This window comes from Neopelma chrysocephalum, unplaced genomic scaffold (assembly GCF_003984885.1).
Source record: "Neopelma chrysocephalum unplaced genomic scaffold, ASM398488v2 Primary Assembly neopelma1_211, whole genome shotgun sequence".
Lineage (NCBI taxonomy): Eukaryota > Metazoa > Chordata > Aves > Passeriformes > Pipridae > Neopelma > Neopelma chrysocephalum.
In genome coordinates this window covers 28,394-44,071 of record NW_020897873.1, presented here as the reverse complement: position 1 = coordinate 44,071, position 15,678 = coordinate 28,394, and the positions used below count along the sequence as shown (strand labels likewise).

Genomic DNA, 15,678 nt, shown 5'->3' with positions numbered 1-15,678 from the left:
AATGAAGCTCATGTGCCAGATATGTCCCCCGAGCCTTTTGGGCAGAGTGGCTGAGGGAGGAACTGTGCAGCATGTTCTAAAGAACAAACAGCTGAAGGACCTTCAAAGATAGTGTGTGATGTATCACCAACCTGATTGCTCCTCTATGGTCAATGGCCTAATGTCCAGATGGAAATCAGTGACCAGTGGGGTCCCTCAGGGGTCCATGTTGGGACCAATCCAGGCTGGGGAATGAACAGATCAGGAGCAGCTGTGCTGAGAAGGATTTGGGGTCGCTGCTGGATGAGAGGCTGGACACACCCTGGCCATGTCCACTGACAGCCCAGAAAGCAACTGTGTCCTGGGCTGATCCCACAGCGTGGGCAGCAGGGGAGGGGGGATTCTGCCCCTCTGCCCAACTCAGGTGAGACCCCCCCTGCAGAGCTGCCTCCAGCCCTGGGGGCGCAGCACAGGAAGGACGTGGAGCTGTTGCTTCTGTTGGGTTCAGAGAGGCCACAGAGATGCTCCAAAGGCTGGAACCCCTCTGCTATGGAGGCAGGCTGAGAGAGCTGGGATGGCTCAGCCTGGAGAAGGCTCCAGGGAGACCTTATTGGAGCTTTTTGAGATCTAAAAGGGCTTTATAAGAAAAATGGGGACAGAGTTTTTAGTGAGGCCTGTAGTGAGGTGATGTTTTTAAATTGAAAGAGATTAGATTCAGGCTAGATACAAGGAAGACAATCTTGACTGTGAGGGTGGTGAGGCACAGAGCAGCTGTGGCTGCCCCATCCCTGGAAACATTCAAGGTCAAGTTGGAGGGGGCTCTGAGCAACCTGATCTAGTTGAAAATGTCCTGCTTATGCAGGGAGGTTGGAAGTACCTTCCAACACAAACTATTCTATGATCCTTTGAAAAATCCAGCTCTCTTCGGTTTTGCATCACTTGTGCAACTGACATAAAAATAATGCAATTGAGCATAAAAATAATGGCACATACCTGACTGAGGCGTTATTATTATTTTATCCTAGGAGATGCAAGCCTAAAACTAATGTAATTCCCAAATGGGAGTTGAGTATTTTTCTGTGCAAGCATATGCTTGCACAGTAGTTTGGCACAGTCATCTTTCTGAAGGGATGTAAGGGCCACAAATCCAGTGTGCATGATGGAGTTCTGTAGGCAAGGTTTGCACAGCCTTTGCACGTATGGAACTTGCCTGTCAAACACGTGCTGCATTGGTGACTGCAAATCCACCTGACCCCCACCAGAAATCAATTACAGCACTGAACCCAAATGTGTTCTATTTTCCTGTGATTTTGTGATGACCTAGCATGAATAATGCTTGTGTGTGTGAAACAGTGCCATGAGAGGTTGCAGCCATCCCCACGTGATGATAACCCATGCTCTGTTCACCATATGTTGCATCCTATCATTCTTCTGTCCTTTGTGTTTTAGGATAGCAGTGTTTTCTGTGCCCGTTTTGCATGATGATCGGATAGTGCTTGTGGCAGAGCAGCGCCCTGACGCCTCAGAGGAGGATAGTTTTCAGTGGATGAGCAGGGTTCTACAGGTAGTCAGTCTGTCCTTTCTCTTTTCCAGGTGAATAAGGCTGATGTATGAAATGAGAACATTAAAGCATCTTTTTTTTTTCCATAAGCCAAACCTATCAGTGTAACCACAGAGAGCTATAACGAGCTGGGTTTTTTCAGAATGTGTTTCAGGGTTGATAGTTAACAGAATTTTTGTAAAAAGTAAGACTTTCAGAATGTTTTTTTCACTTCCTACTACTAGGATTCCCTGAGTCCTAAGGGTGATGGGGGTTTTTGGGTTAATGCTACATGTGTCTTCTGATTTCATACTGAGAGTTAACTCTGGAAATGTTTATGGGTGTACTTAGTGCCAAGTATCAGAACTGCCCCTGAAAGCTTTTTATGTCACTAACAACCTTATTCTAGATCTCCAACTGTAAGCATTAAAAACTTTTTTCCCTTGATTACTTCACTATATTTTCTTGGGGGGTGGAGGGCAGGAGAAAGGGGAATTGTGGTAGATTTACATTTGTGGATTTCAGAATTAATCAGTTCTAAGAAAGTAAAAATTGAGAGAGCAATTATGGAAGACTGGTGAAGGACAACTGAAGGGAAGCATACACACAACAACTTAAGGGAAGTTTGCTCTTAAAAGTAAGGCAGTTAGTTAATTATGGTTCTGTCTAATTTCAGCTTTCTAATCTTTTTGGAGGGAATATCTGGTAATAGAAAGGCTTTTTCGTGGGAGAAAATATTTTTATTTCTCTTTTTAGAAGTGTCATAGCTGAAACAGACACTTAAGTTTTAGGCAGCAAAGTTGCTTCCCTCCCTATTTTTGTGGTTTTATGTTCTACTGCGCTTTTGTGATTGTGCCATACATGCTAAATTTGCTGTAATATAATTTTGGCTTTTGAAAATCTCTGCACTCTTTGCCCACTTTTAAGAGACTTTCCTAATCCCTGATGTGCAGGTGGCATCCCCTTGATAGAGGGCACAAGCAAAGTCCTGGGTCTGCTCCTGCTCCCATTGAAGTCATGGCACAGCTTCTATGAGTTCAGTGAGTGCAGAATTGGACCCTTTATTTGCAAATTGTGGTGCAAGTAAAAATTTTAATGTTATAAATGACTTGAATTCAAATTCTTGCTCTAGCTACATCCCAGTTGATAATGTGGAATGTATTTTTTTTTTTAATTTCTATCAAGGCAATCGATAGCATTCACCAAGTGGGTGTGTACTGCCTTGCCTTGGTGCCAGCCAACACTTTACCAAAGGCTCCACTCGGAGGAATTCATATTTCAGAAACGAAGCAGCGCTTTTTGGAGGGTGCTCTGCATCCTTGTAACGTCCTGATGTGTCCCCATACCTGTGTTACCAACCTGCCCAAGCCCCGACAGAAACAACCAGGTGAGGAAAGCAGAGCATGTGCTGGCTCTGCCAGACCCGTGTGAGATGTGGCACTCACAGGGACCTGCAGGCTGTGCTGATTGTTGCACGTCCCTTACGTTATTTGTCCTCATTTTGCACCTCTTCTTTCCTAAAATGCAGATGTTGGTCCTGCCTCAATGATAGTAGGAAACCTTGTAGCTGGCAAGAGGATTGCACAAGCCTCGGGCAGAGATGTGAGCCAGCTGGAGGATAACGACCAGGCAAGAAAGGTGACACTGATATCCTGGTATGACTAAATATTCGAATTAGCTTATTCGGAGTGAGAGAAGACCAGGTATGATATTCTGCTGAAAGTAAACCTGAGGCATTTTGAGTGAATCTGAGTGTCTCCTTTTTTTTCCATTTCAGTTCCTGTATTTGGCAGATGTTCTTCAGTGGCGAGCTCAGACAACTCCAGATCATCCGCTCTTCCTTCTGTTGAATTCCAAGGTGAGATGCACTTTAGGTCATACTTGGAGATTGAGATCAAAACAAAAGATTGTTTCGATTCTAAGGAAATTCCAGCCAGAAGTCTTTTCCTAAAATGCTTCGGGTTATTTTAATGAAGCAGAGAAAAATTGCTAGTTAGAAAGCAGCATCATTTTTCCACTCCTGGAACTTTATGCCATATGTTTTATGCCACATCTGGAATTTCAGTATACATTCTGCCTGGCTTAAAACATTACAGTAATTGCATTACCTGCTGAAACACAACTTTTGTGATATTAATGGAAGCCAAAATTCTGTCTTCATCTCTGAACACAAGGGTGTAACTGGAAGTCAGAGCTGGAGGATTTCCTGATTAGAAGATCTAGAGCCTAAGTAGAGAGCCCTTGAGATAGCTTTGGAGTCATCTTTTCCAGGAGCACTGTCACACCTTTCAGGAGACACTGATGCCTTGTCCTGGGCTAGGCTCTGCCCCCAGGAAGGATGGCACTTAAAATGGCAGCAACAACCCAGTGACAAATTGGATTTACCCTGTGCTGTGCTGCAGACAGCGGGATAGGGAATGTGCTTCCAGGAGGTCCAGCAGCAGTCCTTGAGAAGTCAAGGATTTGCCTTTGTGGTTCTTATTCAGAGAGGCAAAATGGTTAGGACATGGTTCAACACTTCTGACTTTTTTTGTGAGACTGTGCTTTAGCAAAAGAAACTGTTTCAATATTGTTATTGTTAAAAGTCACAGAATTGGTTTGTTCTCTCAGAGTAAAGAGAATTTTGAGGTAAGTTTTCTGGTATGAAGAAGCACCTTCCTGGGTCATTTTGTTCAGGCAAGTTTTACCCTTGACAAGGAGACTCTGCGAAAGGAAACACAAAACTTGGGCACAAAGAAATTACCTGTTGGTGAAGACCTGTCTTAAATAACTGGGGATTGATGATCTACAGTGCTGCATGTTAGTGTGTTCACAGCTCTCCGTGAGAAACTCTTTTGTTTTACACCTTTTCATGTCAATATCCAAGTCACTGAGCTGCTGCTGTTTCTATTTCAACCATACACTGTGTTTACTGTCCTGATTTTGCATGATGTATAAAATCCTCTAGCACTGTAAAAGCTCATGGTACCAGCAGCGTGGCTTCTGAAACGTAGAGAGAGAGTCTTTAACAGCATTTGCTGTATTGTTAAAATAAGGCCAGATGAAATACTGTACCTGCAGCAGGTACTTTGTGTAGAACAGTTTGAATAAAGGTTTCTGATGTCACTTCTCTCCTGTGCAGGGCACTGTAGCCAGCACTGCATCATGCATCCAGCTGCACAAGAGAGCAGAGAGAGTGGCAGTCGCGCTGCTGGAGAAGGGGCGGCTGAACGTTGGTGACCACGTGGCCCTGGTTTACCCTCCAGGTAAGGCAACACAGACAGCAAAAGCCACAGTCAACACCAGAAAAGAAAGTCCTGTCCATGAAAATATATCCTTACCCATTTAAAGTTTGTAAGATCGAAATAACTTTTGCTACCTCTCAAATGCAAAACTTTTTAACCCTGTAGAACCGGGCATGGCCAAGAGCAGCCTGTTGATTTGAAGAGACCCTTGTGAGAAATCCTTACATCTCAATAAAATAAATCACTGTGTGTTTTGATTTTGGTGAAAGAGTTCGACCTGTTGTCCTGATAAAAATGGCTTTAGTTTCACAAATATCCTTTACAGGAGTGGACTTGATAGCAACTTTCTATGGATGCTTATACGCTGGCTGTGTCCCCATCACTGTCCGCCCACCTCATCCACAGAACCTTGCTACCACTCTGCCCACTGTCAAAATGATTGTAGAGGTAGGTATGAGACACTCCTCTCCTCATGCTTTTGGGGAGTGTGGAATGGTTGATGCATCCTGATGAATTGCTTTGCCACTGTCAGTGTAAGATAAGCCAGGGGAAAAGAAATCAATCTGCTGAGTCAATGATGACATTTTTTTCAGAAACGCGTTTTAAATGGTCTTTTATTGTTGTGATTTATTTTGCTTTGTTTCCAGTGATTTTCTTCATTTGTTCATCTTATTGGTTATCTCCTGTGGGTGGATATGACATTACTTTGGGCATCCATTCCCTGGTTTTATAAATGGTTTTAATGCTGTGCCTTTTGCAGGTCAGTAAGTCTGCGTGTATACTGACCACCCAAGCCATAATGAAACTGCTCAAGTCTAAGGAGGCTGCTGCAGCTGTAGATATTAAAACATGGCCCACTATTTTGGATACAGGTACACTAGCCAAAATGGAAATAGTTTTAAGAGTGGTGTGTTTATTTTGTTACACCTTAACTGCCAAATTGAGTGGATGTGTTCTGCATTGCATTAAAATAGCTGTCCAAGAAACTATAGGAAACATCTGGTGATAATGCTGTAAAGATACATTTCTTTGTCCTGTGCTCGTTTCTCAAAACAGTAATATAGTACTTTTCTCTTTTTATTTATTTTAAATAGATGATATGCCTAAAAAGAAGCTGGCTAGTGTTTTCAGACCTACTTCTCCAGATATGTTGGCATACTTGGACTTCAGCGTGTCTACTACTGGTATATTAGCAGGAGTGAAGGTAGAGTAACAAGAGATAATTATGCTTTGTTTCCTTATGTTTAGGAAGGAATATGTGATACCCTTTTTCTAAGAAAGGTTCCTGAGAGCTCCTGTTTTCCTGTTGCAGATGTCACACGCAGCTACAAGTGCCTTATGTCGCTCGATAAAGCTCCAGTGTGAGCTGTACCCATCCCGACAGATTGCCATCTGCCTGGACCCTTACTGTGGCCTGGGGTTTGCACTGTGGTGCTTGTGCAGGTATGTTACTGCAGCCATGGGCCTCCTCACGTGTGCCCAGCCTTCTCCAGAATCCCAGGGAACAGCTGGGGATAGAACTGTCAAAGAAACCCAATTGAACCTTTTTATCAATACTTCAGAAAACACCTTCTGTGGTAAGAAGACCCACTTAAGTCAGTTAGTTACTTGAGTAACTTTGAGTTTGCAAGTAGAATTAATTAGATACCAAATTCAAGGGAAAAAAGGACTTCACTGTCTATCTCACATTGATTAAATAAATCCTTTTAAAGTCTTTTGAGATTAAGCCATATGTTTTGACAAGACCTTTAAGGTGTTCACTGCAAGATGGGTATGCACTAAGAAATATTGCTGAAGGAAGCAGATAAATGTTTCTTAAAATGAATGAGTCCTGAATTGATTCAACCAGATAACTACTCCAATGCAGCACATCTCACAAAGCTGCAAAATTTTTCTTTTTTTTTTCCTTTTAAAGCATGCCATATGCTTTAACTAATCCAAAGATTTAATGTTGTGTTAGATGTTTCTTTTAAAAAATGCAGAAACTGAAGGTTTTGAATACAAAGTTGTTTTATAAACAGGTAAATTTACTGTAGTTACACCTGTCCCTTCTCTCTCTAAATTCCCCAACTGGAAAGGAAGTGCACTGAAGAAAAACAAAAATGCAACTTTGGTAGCATCTGAGGATTTATATCAGTAATAAAATGAGTCAGAGTGAAGGGAGAAGAAACCTCAGTGAAGAAAAAATTAAAATATAAATTTACAGAAAGATGAAACTAAAAAATTAAAAGGTGGTGTGATTCTGATGCTGAATTTGACTTTCTGTCCAGTCATGTTAACAGGTATCCAGGTTAAATATTTCACATAAACACTGTTTAAAAACTGAGACAGCCACGGTAAAGGCTAGAAAATTGCACTAAAAACTTGAACAGTGCAATACAGGTGTTAAAACTCATTTCGCTCAAAGCAAAAGTTGCATTTTCCCATGCATGACTCAGAAAAATAAGCTCAATATCCAGCTGTAATCTGTAACTGGAGTGATGGTGGTTAGGAACTGGAATTGGGTGGTGAGACACTGGCACAGGTTGCCCAGAGAAGCTGTGGCTGCCCCATCCCTGGAAGTGTCCAAGGCCAGGTTGGACAGGGCTTGGAGCAAGTGGAAGGTGTCCCTGCCCATGGCAGGGGCATGGAATGAGATGAGCTTTAAGGTCCCTTCCAACCCAGGTCACTCTGTGTTTCTGTGATGCCTCAAACATGAACATTTTTGTGACAGTTCTGTCTATTGAAGGCATTGAATGTTTGCCTATAGCTCAGCACAATTCACTGCACAGGACAAATATACTCACCTTAAAGTTTGTGACTTAACTCAGGCCCATAGTTCCCAGCTGACTGAGAGATTCTTGCTCTCTTGGAGAAGGGAAGCTGAAGTTCAGGTCTCAGTTTCCCTGTATTTCCTTCGTTTTGACTTCACATAACTTTTGGTTTTGTTTTTTTTTTATGCTGGCTTGAAGTTTTCACGTTTCTATTGCTTCCTCTCCCCAGTGTATATTCAGGTCACCAGTCCATCCTGGTCCCTCCTCTGGAGCTGGAGAGCAACGTGTCTCTGTGGCTGTCTGCTGTCAGTCAGTACAAAGTGCGTGTCACCTTCTGCTCGTACTCCGTGATGGAGATGTGCACCAAAGGGCTGGGGACACAGACCGATGTTCTCCGGGTGAGTGGACTTCTTTTTTCAACATACTGACAGAGACAGACATGTATCTTTCTAAAAATACTTCATTTGCAGAGGGTGAGTTCGTATTTCTGTGAGACCCTTTCGTTATGACTTGATTTTTGGGGAATGTTGAGATTGCTGGAAGATTCAGCTCTCGTGTTTCTGGTGGAGGGAAAATAAAGAAGTCTTATGTTTTCAGCTTCACTTGTTTGTGCCACCTCTTTGCTGCTGAGGGTTTCTGAGATTTTGGGCAAAATACATAGCAAGCCTGTCAACTTATTTGTGTCTGAGACAAAAAAAACACCACCAAACAAAAAATACCCCAAACAGACAAAACACACCCCAACAGAAGAAAAAAACCCAAAGCCTCACCAAACACAAACACACCTCTCCCCCAAACAACAAAAACAAAAAGCCCCCCAAAACCCAGTAAGTCTCACTTACTTTCAGATCAGTTAATACCAAAAATGTTGAGTTCTAAAATGGATATAATCTTCCACAGCTCTGGAAGTGTTCCAGGCCAGGTTGGACAGGGCTTGGAGCAATCTGGTCTAGTGGAAGGTGTCCCTGCCCATGGCAGGGAGGTGGAACTAGGTGAGCTTGAAGGTTCCTTCCCACCCAAACCGTTCTATATGATTACATGATGATACACTTCCTACAGCAGCAATTGCACCCTGATACATCCATTTATTTTTGTGGAAAGTCTCTTAACTCAGACTTAATTACCTTGGAAGAGGAAGGAGCATTCCCACAGCTGTAGTAACTCAGCTGCTCAGCACCTCCACTGGGAATGTGTGGCAGCTCATTCACAAAAAAGTGGCTGCATTGTGCTTGTTCTCAATGCAAACAAACAAACCTGTTCCTCTGTTCCCCTGGACCTCACCAAGGGGAATCCTGGCCCAGGTTGCTCCAGGTTCACATTCACACTGACAGGAACTAGTGATGTCTGGAACACTGCTTGCACCTGAACTGTGCCGTGCTGGGAGCCAGCCCTGTGACACAATGACTTTGTGGGGAGTTTTCAGCTCAGAATTCTGAGTGACTGTGCTGCAGCCACACGGTGTCCGTGTCTTTAGTGTTTACCCAGTTCATGTCCTGTTCCAGTGCTTTTCAAGTCCTTCTGTTGCACAAGTTAAAACGGTTTATTTCTAGAGTTGTTGCCTTCAAACTTAAAATGTTGTTCTCTTCGTCCAACCTCTCAGATGAAAGGGGTTAACCTGTCCTGTGTCCGTACCTGCATGGTGGTTGCAGAGGAGAGACCAAGGATCACACTAACCCAGTCCTTCTCCAAGTTATTTAAAGACCTGGGCCTCTCTGCTCGTGCAGTGAGCACCACCTTTGGCTGCAGGGTCAACGTAGCAATTTGCTTACAGGTGAGATTGAACTGCTTATTCCTTGCACAGAATCTCTGGGAACTTGATAGGAAATCATGTTCAGCCCCATGGATGTCTTTTTCTAATGAACTAGAGCTCCCTTGCTTCCTAGCTTCATCACCAAGTTAAATAAACTTTTTAATAAGATGTTTAATAAGATGTGGATTTTGATAATTTCACTTCTCTGTACTAATTGACCAGTTGATTTGCTTTTCTAGTCCAGAGGTTCAGGATTAAGAAACTTGTTTCCTTCCTACTATGCAGGAGCAGTATTAAATTAAATAAACAGCTTCCTCTTCATAAATATTTAATGTTACAAGCAGTGCTATTTCAGCTTTTGTGTTATTCAGATCCTGTCTGTTTGAAAAATAGCTGTATGTGTAATGTGGAATTAGATGGAAGACAGAGTTCCTCAAATAAGACCCAGGAAAACTGTCAAGGTTGGCAGGTGTTTTTTTTGACTTTTAAAGGTCTCCAATGAGTATTAACAACATGCAAATACGTTTGTCTCACCTCATGTGAGAGCTGGACTTTTTTTTTAATTAAAGGTATAAAGTTGGAAGATTTGGGGGGGGGGTATGCCCATAAAGTGCACAGCCCTGCTTCACAGACTAGAGATAATGACATGCTGTGGGCCAGAACCACCTTTGGCAGTTTAGTATTCAGCTGATAATAATCTCATATGTGTAATTTAATGAGATTAAATCTAACTTTTCTTACTGAGATGCTGCTTTTCCAGTCAGGGAATTTAAAAAAAATGTATTCCAAAACTTACCTGAAACTTCAGATACTAAATATGGACTAGAAAATGGGAAAGCACCCTGGAGTTTGAATGGTCTTTGAGTTGATAGTGCTCAGCTTTTGGATGAGGCAGTATGTAGCTTTATATGTGGAGAATATCTTAGGTGACACATGCATTAAATATGTGTAATTGTAAATTTAATTTCCAATTTTATTGATATGAATTGCACATAATAACACAGGATTCTATAAAGATTGCTACTGTACTTCTGCAAAACTTAATTTTTCCTTTTTTTTTTTTTTTTGGTTCCTGGTGCTCACTAGATGAAGAAAAGCCTTTTTATCCTCTCAGAATATATTATAATGTTCTGGGGTTCCTACAAGAGAGACATTTTGGGACACGAGTTTCTTAAATATGTTGCCATTCACAATTGTTTCTTTTGTTTCTATAGTTTCTTTCACGATTAAAGGAGGAAAGGTCTTTAACAAGCCCTAGCTAAATGGTTACAAAGAAATATGGCCAGAGTGATTTTATGAGAAAAATAGGAAGGATACACATGAAATCAAGATGACTGTAAATTAAGATTTTAAAGACATCAAATGAAACGTTTCAGCTGCCCAGTGTGAAAGATCAGCTCTCTGAGTTGCCTGTGTAAATAAGAATTTTAAAAGCCAGTTTGGGATAAGAGAGGGGAAAACAGTTTTTCTGCAGAGTGTTGAATGGCAACATGAAAAGTGCTCAAAAAAAACCCCCGTGAGCAGTGTAGGACTGCTGGGCAGTTGAGCTTCCCTTTCATATTCTGCCTTTTTCATCTCTGTTTTCCATTCTTGAGCCCTTTTTCAGTATGGGGGGGGGGTTTCTAACCCCTCTCCTGCATTCTTCCAGAGTGATACCTGTATTAGACTTTTTAAAACTCACTGGATTTAAATGGATGTAGATGAATGGCCAAACTTCTGGTACAAATTAGCATGCAGATAAATACAGAATGGCTTCCAGCCCTGCTGGACTGAGGAGGTGTTTCTGAAGCTGCAAGCAGCCTCATAAAGGGAGGAGGGATTTATGATAGAACAATGTATGAGCTGCCTTAGCCCTCTTCTTGTTCATTAACTGGAACCTGCATGTTTCCCAAGGAACCACCTAAGAGTGTCAAGCCTTTAAATAATCTGAAATGGAAATTTTCTTTTCACTCTAAAACAGTATGAGTTTTGTTTTCTGTCTTACTGTGTGTATCTTATGTTTCCAGTGCCTCTTTGTTTGTATTTTCTTTTTTTTCCCCTTTCTCTCTGTTTCACACACTTTGATGGCCTCTGTTACTTCTGTTTGTGGTCCTGCTGTCAGCCAAACAGGCTGGGCAAGCTGGCTGAACAGGTATAGTGCTGCATGTGTGCTTGTCATGTCCTGAAGTCCATCTGGTTCTGCAGTGTTAGGGATTAGGCCCACACTGGTTTATACTTACATCCTTTGCACTTGTTGTGTGGGTTTTAGAGCAGGTGCTTACCCTAATAGAATCTTAAAAACTTAATTTTAAATTTAAAAATTTTAAAATCTTAGACTTGACCTGTATTACATACTTCACTTGTGCATTCATTGAGTGATTCCATAAGAAGACTGCTTTAGAGCAGTCCCTGTAGAAAGGGGGGCTATTTTACTATATTTCTTGTAGATTAGGGAAGTGCTCTGTAAGTAAAAAAGGGAGAGAAATTTGTGAATTTATGTGGCTGTGAGAATGAAAGCAGGATCTTGTGGCTTCTGTTGAATTTATTTCTTCCTCCTTATTCTTAGGGAACAGCAGGACCAGATCCAACAACAGTCTATGTGGATATGAGAGCACTTCGACACGACAGGTACAGACTGTTAAAGCATTAACTCTTTAATGGCTGTAGAGGAGAAACCTCAGACTAATTGCATTGCTTTGTTGAAATATCCTTGGCAGCAGCCAACTGACTCCCTGCCATATTTATATCTGTGGCCTCTTGTCCTCCAGCTGCTCTCTACCTTCAGGTAGTGGAAAAAGTACAGTTAGAGTCTCCCTTAGTCTTTTTGGTTTTTCCTTCAAACCAAACCAACTCCATTGTGCATTGTGTCACTTAATTTCAGTTGGGCTGCTCACTCTTAACTTTCTGTAGTTCCTGCCAATGCTCTGCCACTGTTCAGTGTGACAAGTAGAGGTCCAGGAGAATCTTTTTTAGAAGGTGAATTTAAAATGCTGGTGAAACTGCAGCCCTAGGGCTCTGTTGGAAAAAGTCACTTGTCTCTCCAGAGAGCAGAGTTACAGGTTCTTAAAAGAAATGTGGTCTGTGCTAATAGGGAATCTTCAAGACAGCTAGAAACTCATAACTGTCTTACTGTGTTGTGAATAACTGAGCATAATTGGTTGATTCATTACAGCTTGGTCGGTGCAGCTAAGGAGAGGGTAACCTTGGGCATAGTAGAACATATCTATTTGACTTCTGTTTAAGTTCTTAAAGCCTTGTACAAATGTATCCTCTTATTTTCTCAGGGTGCGTTTGGTAGAGAGAGGCTCTCCACACAGTCTGCCCCTTATGGAGTCTGGGAAGGTGAGAGACTGACACTGATCCTTCCTCCTCGTAGAATCACAGAATCCTAGAGAGGTTTGGGTTGGAAGAGACTTTAAAGATCATCTCATTTCAAATCCCCCCCTGCCATGGGCAAGGTCACCTTCCCCTAGACCAAATTGCTCCAAGCCCCATCCAGCCTGGCCTTGAACACTTCCAGGGATGGGGCATCTCTGTGCCAGGGCCATCCCACCCTCACATGGAAGAATTTGTTCCTAGCATCTAATCCAAACCTACTCTTTCAGTTTAAATTCATTATGACCCTCATTGTGTCCTCATGGCCCTTAAGCTGGGCTGTGAGCTGCTCCACCTGGATCCCAGTACAGAATACATATGATGAGCTTTGCTAATCACAGTGTATCCAGGAGAGGCACTAGAGGGAGCATGGTGTGATCAGGTAGTTAAAGGGAGGCCTGGTGCATGACATGAAGCAATAGCACACATTGCTACCACCAAAAAAATCAGAGACATTCACGTGGAAGGCATTTTCAAGGTGTGAAACCAACTCTGAAGCTGCAAAACAGCTGCTCAGGGTTAAAATGATTAAACAAGTTAAACGACTTGGTAGGACGAGGTGGTTGATACACATGGTGCAGAGAGGAGTAGCAAGGGAAGCACAGACTGTTGACTTCTGTGGCTCTGCATTATTAACTTTTGATGAATTAAAGTTTTCTTCTGTGTACTTCTCATTCAAGATTCTTCCAGGAGTAAAGGTCATCATAGCACACACAGAAACCAAGGGACCTTTGGGAGACTCGCACTTAGGAGAGGTAAAGCTTTGGTGCTGTTGTGCTGTGTCTGTCAGCAGTGATGTGATATATCAATACCTCCTGTTAGAGAAGTGCCTGCCCCTGGGTGGGACGGCCACAGTCGCTCTGCTGTGGCACGTGAATGAACCCCACAGAGAGGGGTTCTCTCTGCTTGCCAGTACCAGGTGAGACCAGGGGACTAGTCTGTGTCTGGCTGGCAGCTGGAACAGGTAGTGATGCACTCCCATCAGTGGGCAGCAGCAAGAAGGTAATTTGCTGCTCACTTTAACCTTTGTTTTATGTGCATCTGGATTGTTGTTTGATAAGATGCCCGGCTAATGGGTTGAACAGGTGTTCCTTACCTGTAAGCCAAATGCAGGGCTCATTTTTCCTCTTTACCAGCCCCTAACTACGTGTATATAAAACTCCTTTTTACTCCTTTTCCCTGTTCATTTTCCGTGAGGCAGAAGTTAATGATTTTAATAAAACTGGCATTTCAGAGCGATCAGAACTGTCAGTGAGACAGATCTTTTAAATCAATAAACGACGCTGCCTGGCTCTGGCAGAACAACCTGTGCTTACACGGGAACGATTCCATTTTGGGTTTGTTTTATCCCCTAGATATGGGTGAGTAGTCCACACAATGCCACTGGTTACTACACGGTGTATGGAGAGGAAGCACTGCACGCTGATCACTTTACTGCTCGCCTGAGCTTTGGGGACACTCAGACCGTGTGGGCTCGCACTGGGTACCTGGGCTTCCTGCGCAGGACGGAGCTCACTGACGCCAGCGGAGGTGAGAGGAAACACCTTCTACCTACAACCTGAAACTCCTTGGGGTAGCTGAGCTAGCAAAGAGTAACCTGTCCTTCAAGGTTATCCTGTTACCACAGGAGAGTGCTGAATTAAGCAGGAATTGTTCTGTCATTCAGCGGGTTCGGGACACGCACAGATAGCAGTGATTTCACAGCCTTTCAGAAGTTGAAGGTCTAGAGGAGAAACTTCTCCATAATTTTTCCAATATAGAAAATAAATTGTTAATCTTGGGAGTTTTTTTCAAATCTAAGCCAAGATGTCTAAATTTGGGAAATAGGGCAGTTTGTCTTCAATCTGCTTACATTTTCTGCTAAAGCAGAATAGAAAGCAGGTACAACTCTTGATTATAACATATTAAAAAAAATAAATCTCCGAACATCCTAAGGATGGGAGTTTGAATGCTTCTAACTTATTAGCAAATGTATATTGCTGATTTTCTGTGATTGGAGTGAAATGAATGATGTTGTCTACGTGGATAGTGTCAGTGTCCCAACTGCTGCCACTGGATGATAACAGCAAGTTTTTGTGCCTTGTAGCTTTCTGAAAAATTACATGTCCTGGAGATTTTAATCACCGTGGAACAGTGTCAGTTGTCCTTTACTTTGTCAGCATTTGAGAGGCTATGTACAGTGAATTAACATAGCAATATGCATGAAATACAGCTTCCCAGCATGCTTTTCATCTCCAGTGACACGACTGAGCAGAATTATAAAATAGTTAACAAAGAAAAAAGCGAAGTTGAATTGAACAGAGTTACAGAATGAATATGGAGAGTGTCTCCTTCCAGAAGGGCCTAGGAGAGCTTTGCTTATTTAACCTGGCAAAGCTGAGGCTGGGGAGAGAAGAGAGTTGGTCTCACTGCATAAACTGTGGGAACTCAAGAAGCTGGGCAGAATTTTGCTGGCATGAGGACAAGTTGGTATAAGCTGGTGTTAAAAACGAAAAAAAAAAGCGAAATTGGGAAATTCAAAAAGTCTTCCTGTCAATCAGAGGAGAAGAGTTCTCTGGTAAGAATAGTAGGACAAAAAGATGCTTTTGGATTTCGATTGGGTTTATGAACTGAGGTGACATTACATGAGAGAAGGGACAGAACTGGATGACCCAGAAATTCTTTTCAGTCTGGTTTCAGTTGCTTGGAGTCTACAGGCAGAAGCGCTGCATGAGCTCTTCATTCTTTCCAAATGCTTGATGTGTATTATAGACTGCTTTCCCTAGGAAGCACTGGGAACATTTTAGAGTGTCAGGAATGAGCACATCCATGTGGCCACATCTGTCCTGTAGATGTGATGATGTTTAAATGTGTGTGCTGTATTGCAGAGAGGCACGATGCCCTGTACGTGGTGGGCTCTTTGGATGAAACACTGGAGCTCAGAGGAATGAGGTACCATCCCATTGACATAGAAACCTCTGTAATAAGGGCACATAAGAGCATTGCAGAATGGTAAGAACCTCAGCATTACTTTTCTGTATCCTTTTATTTCTTCTAAAGCAGGAGAACTTGTAACTTCCCTGACTGTGTCAGAATGTA

General features: G+C 42.4%; 1 protein-coding gene across 4 annotated transcripts in view; it reads left to right on the top strand.

Annotated features, from left to right (window-relative positions):
* Nucleotides 1-15,678, top strand: part of DIP2A (disco interacting protein 2 homolog A) — an 85,773-nt gene that overhangs the window by 67,962 nt on the left and 2,133 nt on the right. For 2 of the 4 annotated variants that reach the window (XM_027703216.1, XM_027703214.1), the window contains 17 exons: nt 1,429-1,543; nt 2,705-2,906; nt 3,048-3,157; nt 3,297-3,377; nt 4,641-4,764; nt 5,069-5,190; nt 5,504-5,615; nt 5,838-5,947; nt 6,056-6,186; nt 7,726-7,894; nt 9,097-9,267; nt 11,348-11,377; nt 11,792-11,853; nt 12,510-12,567; nt 13,281-13,355; nt 13,956-14,130; nt 15,468-15,591. In XM_027703216.1, coding sequence (XP_027559017.1) covers nt 1,429-1,543; nt 2,705-2,906; nt 3,048-3,157; nt 3,297-3,377; nt 4,641-4,764; nt 5,069-5,190; nt 5,504-5,615; nt 5,838-5,947; nt 6,056-6,186; nt 7,726-7,894; nt 9,097-9,267; nt 11,348-11,377; nt 11,792-11,853; nt 12,510-12,567; nt 13,281-13,355; nt 13,956-14,130; nt 15,468-15,591 — 1,971 coding nt within the window. Of the gene's footprint in view, nt 1-1,428; nt 1,544-2,472; nt 2,545-2,704; nt 2,907-3,047; nt 3,158-3,296; nt 3,378-4,640; nt 4,765-5,068; nt 5,191-5,503; nt 5,616-5,837; nt 5,948-6,055; nt 6,187-7,725; nt 7,895-9,096; nt 9,268-11,347; nt 11,378-11,791; nt 11,854-12,509; nt 12,568-13,280; nt 13,356-13,955; nt 14,131-15,467; nt 15,592-15,678 lie in introns of those variants that run through there. The other 2 variants (XM_027703215.1, XM_027703218.1) reach the window with 2 other exon arrangements.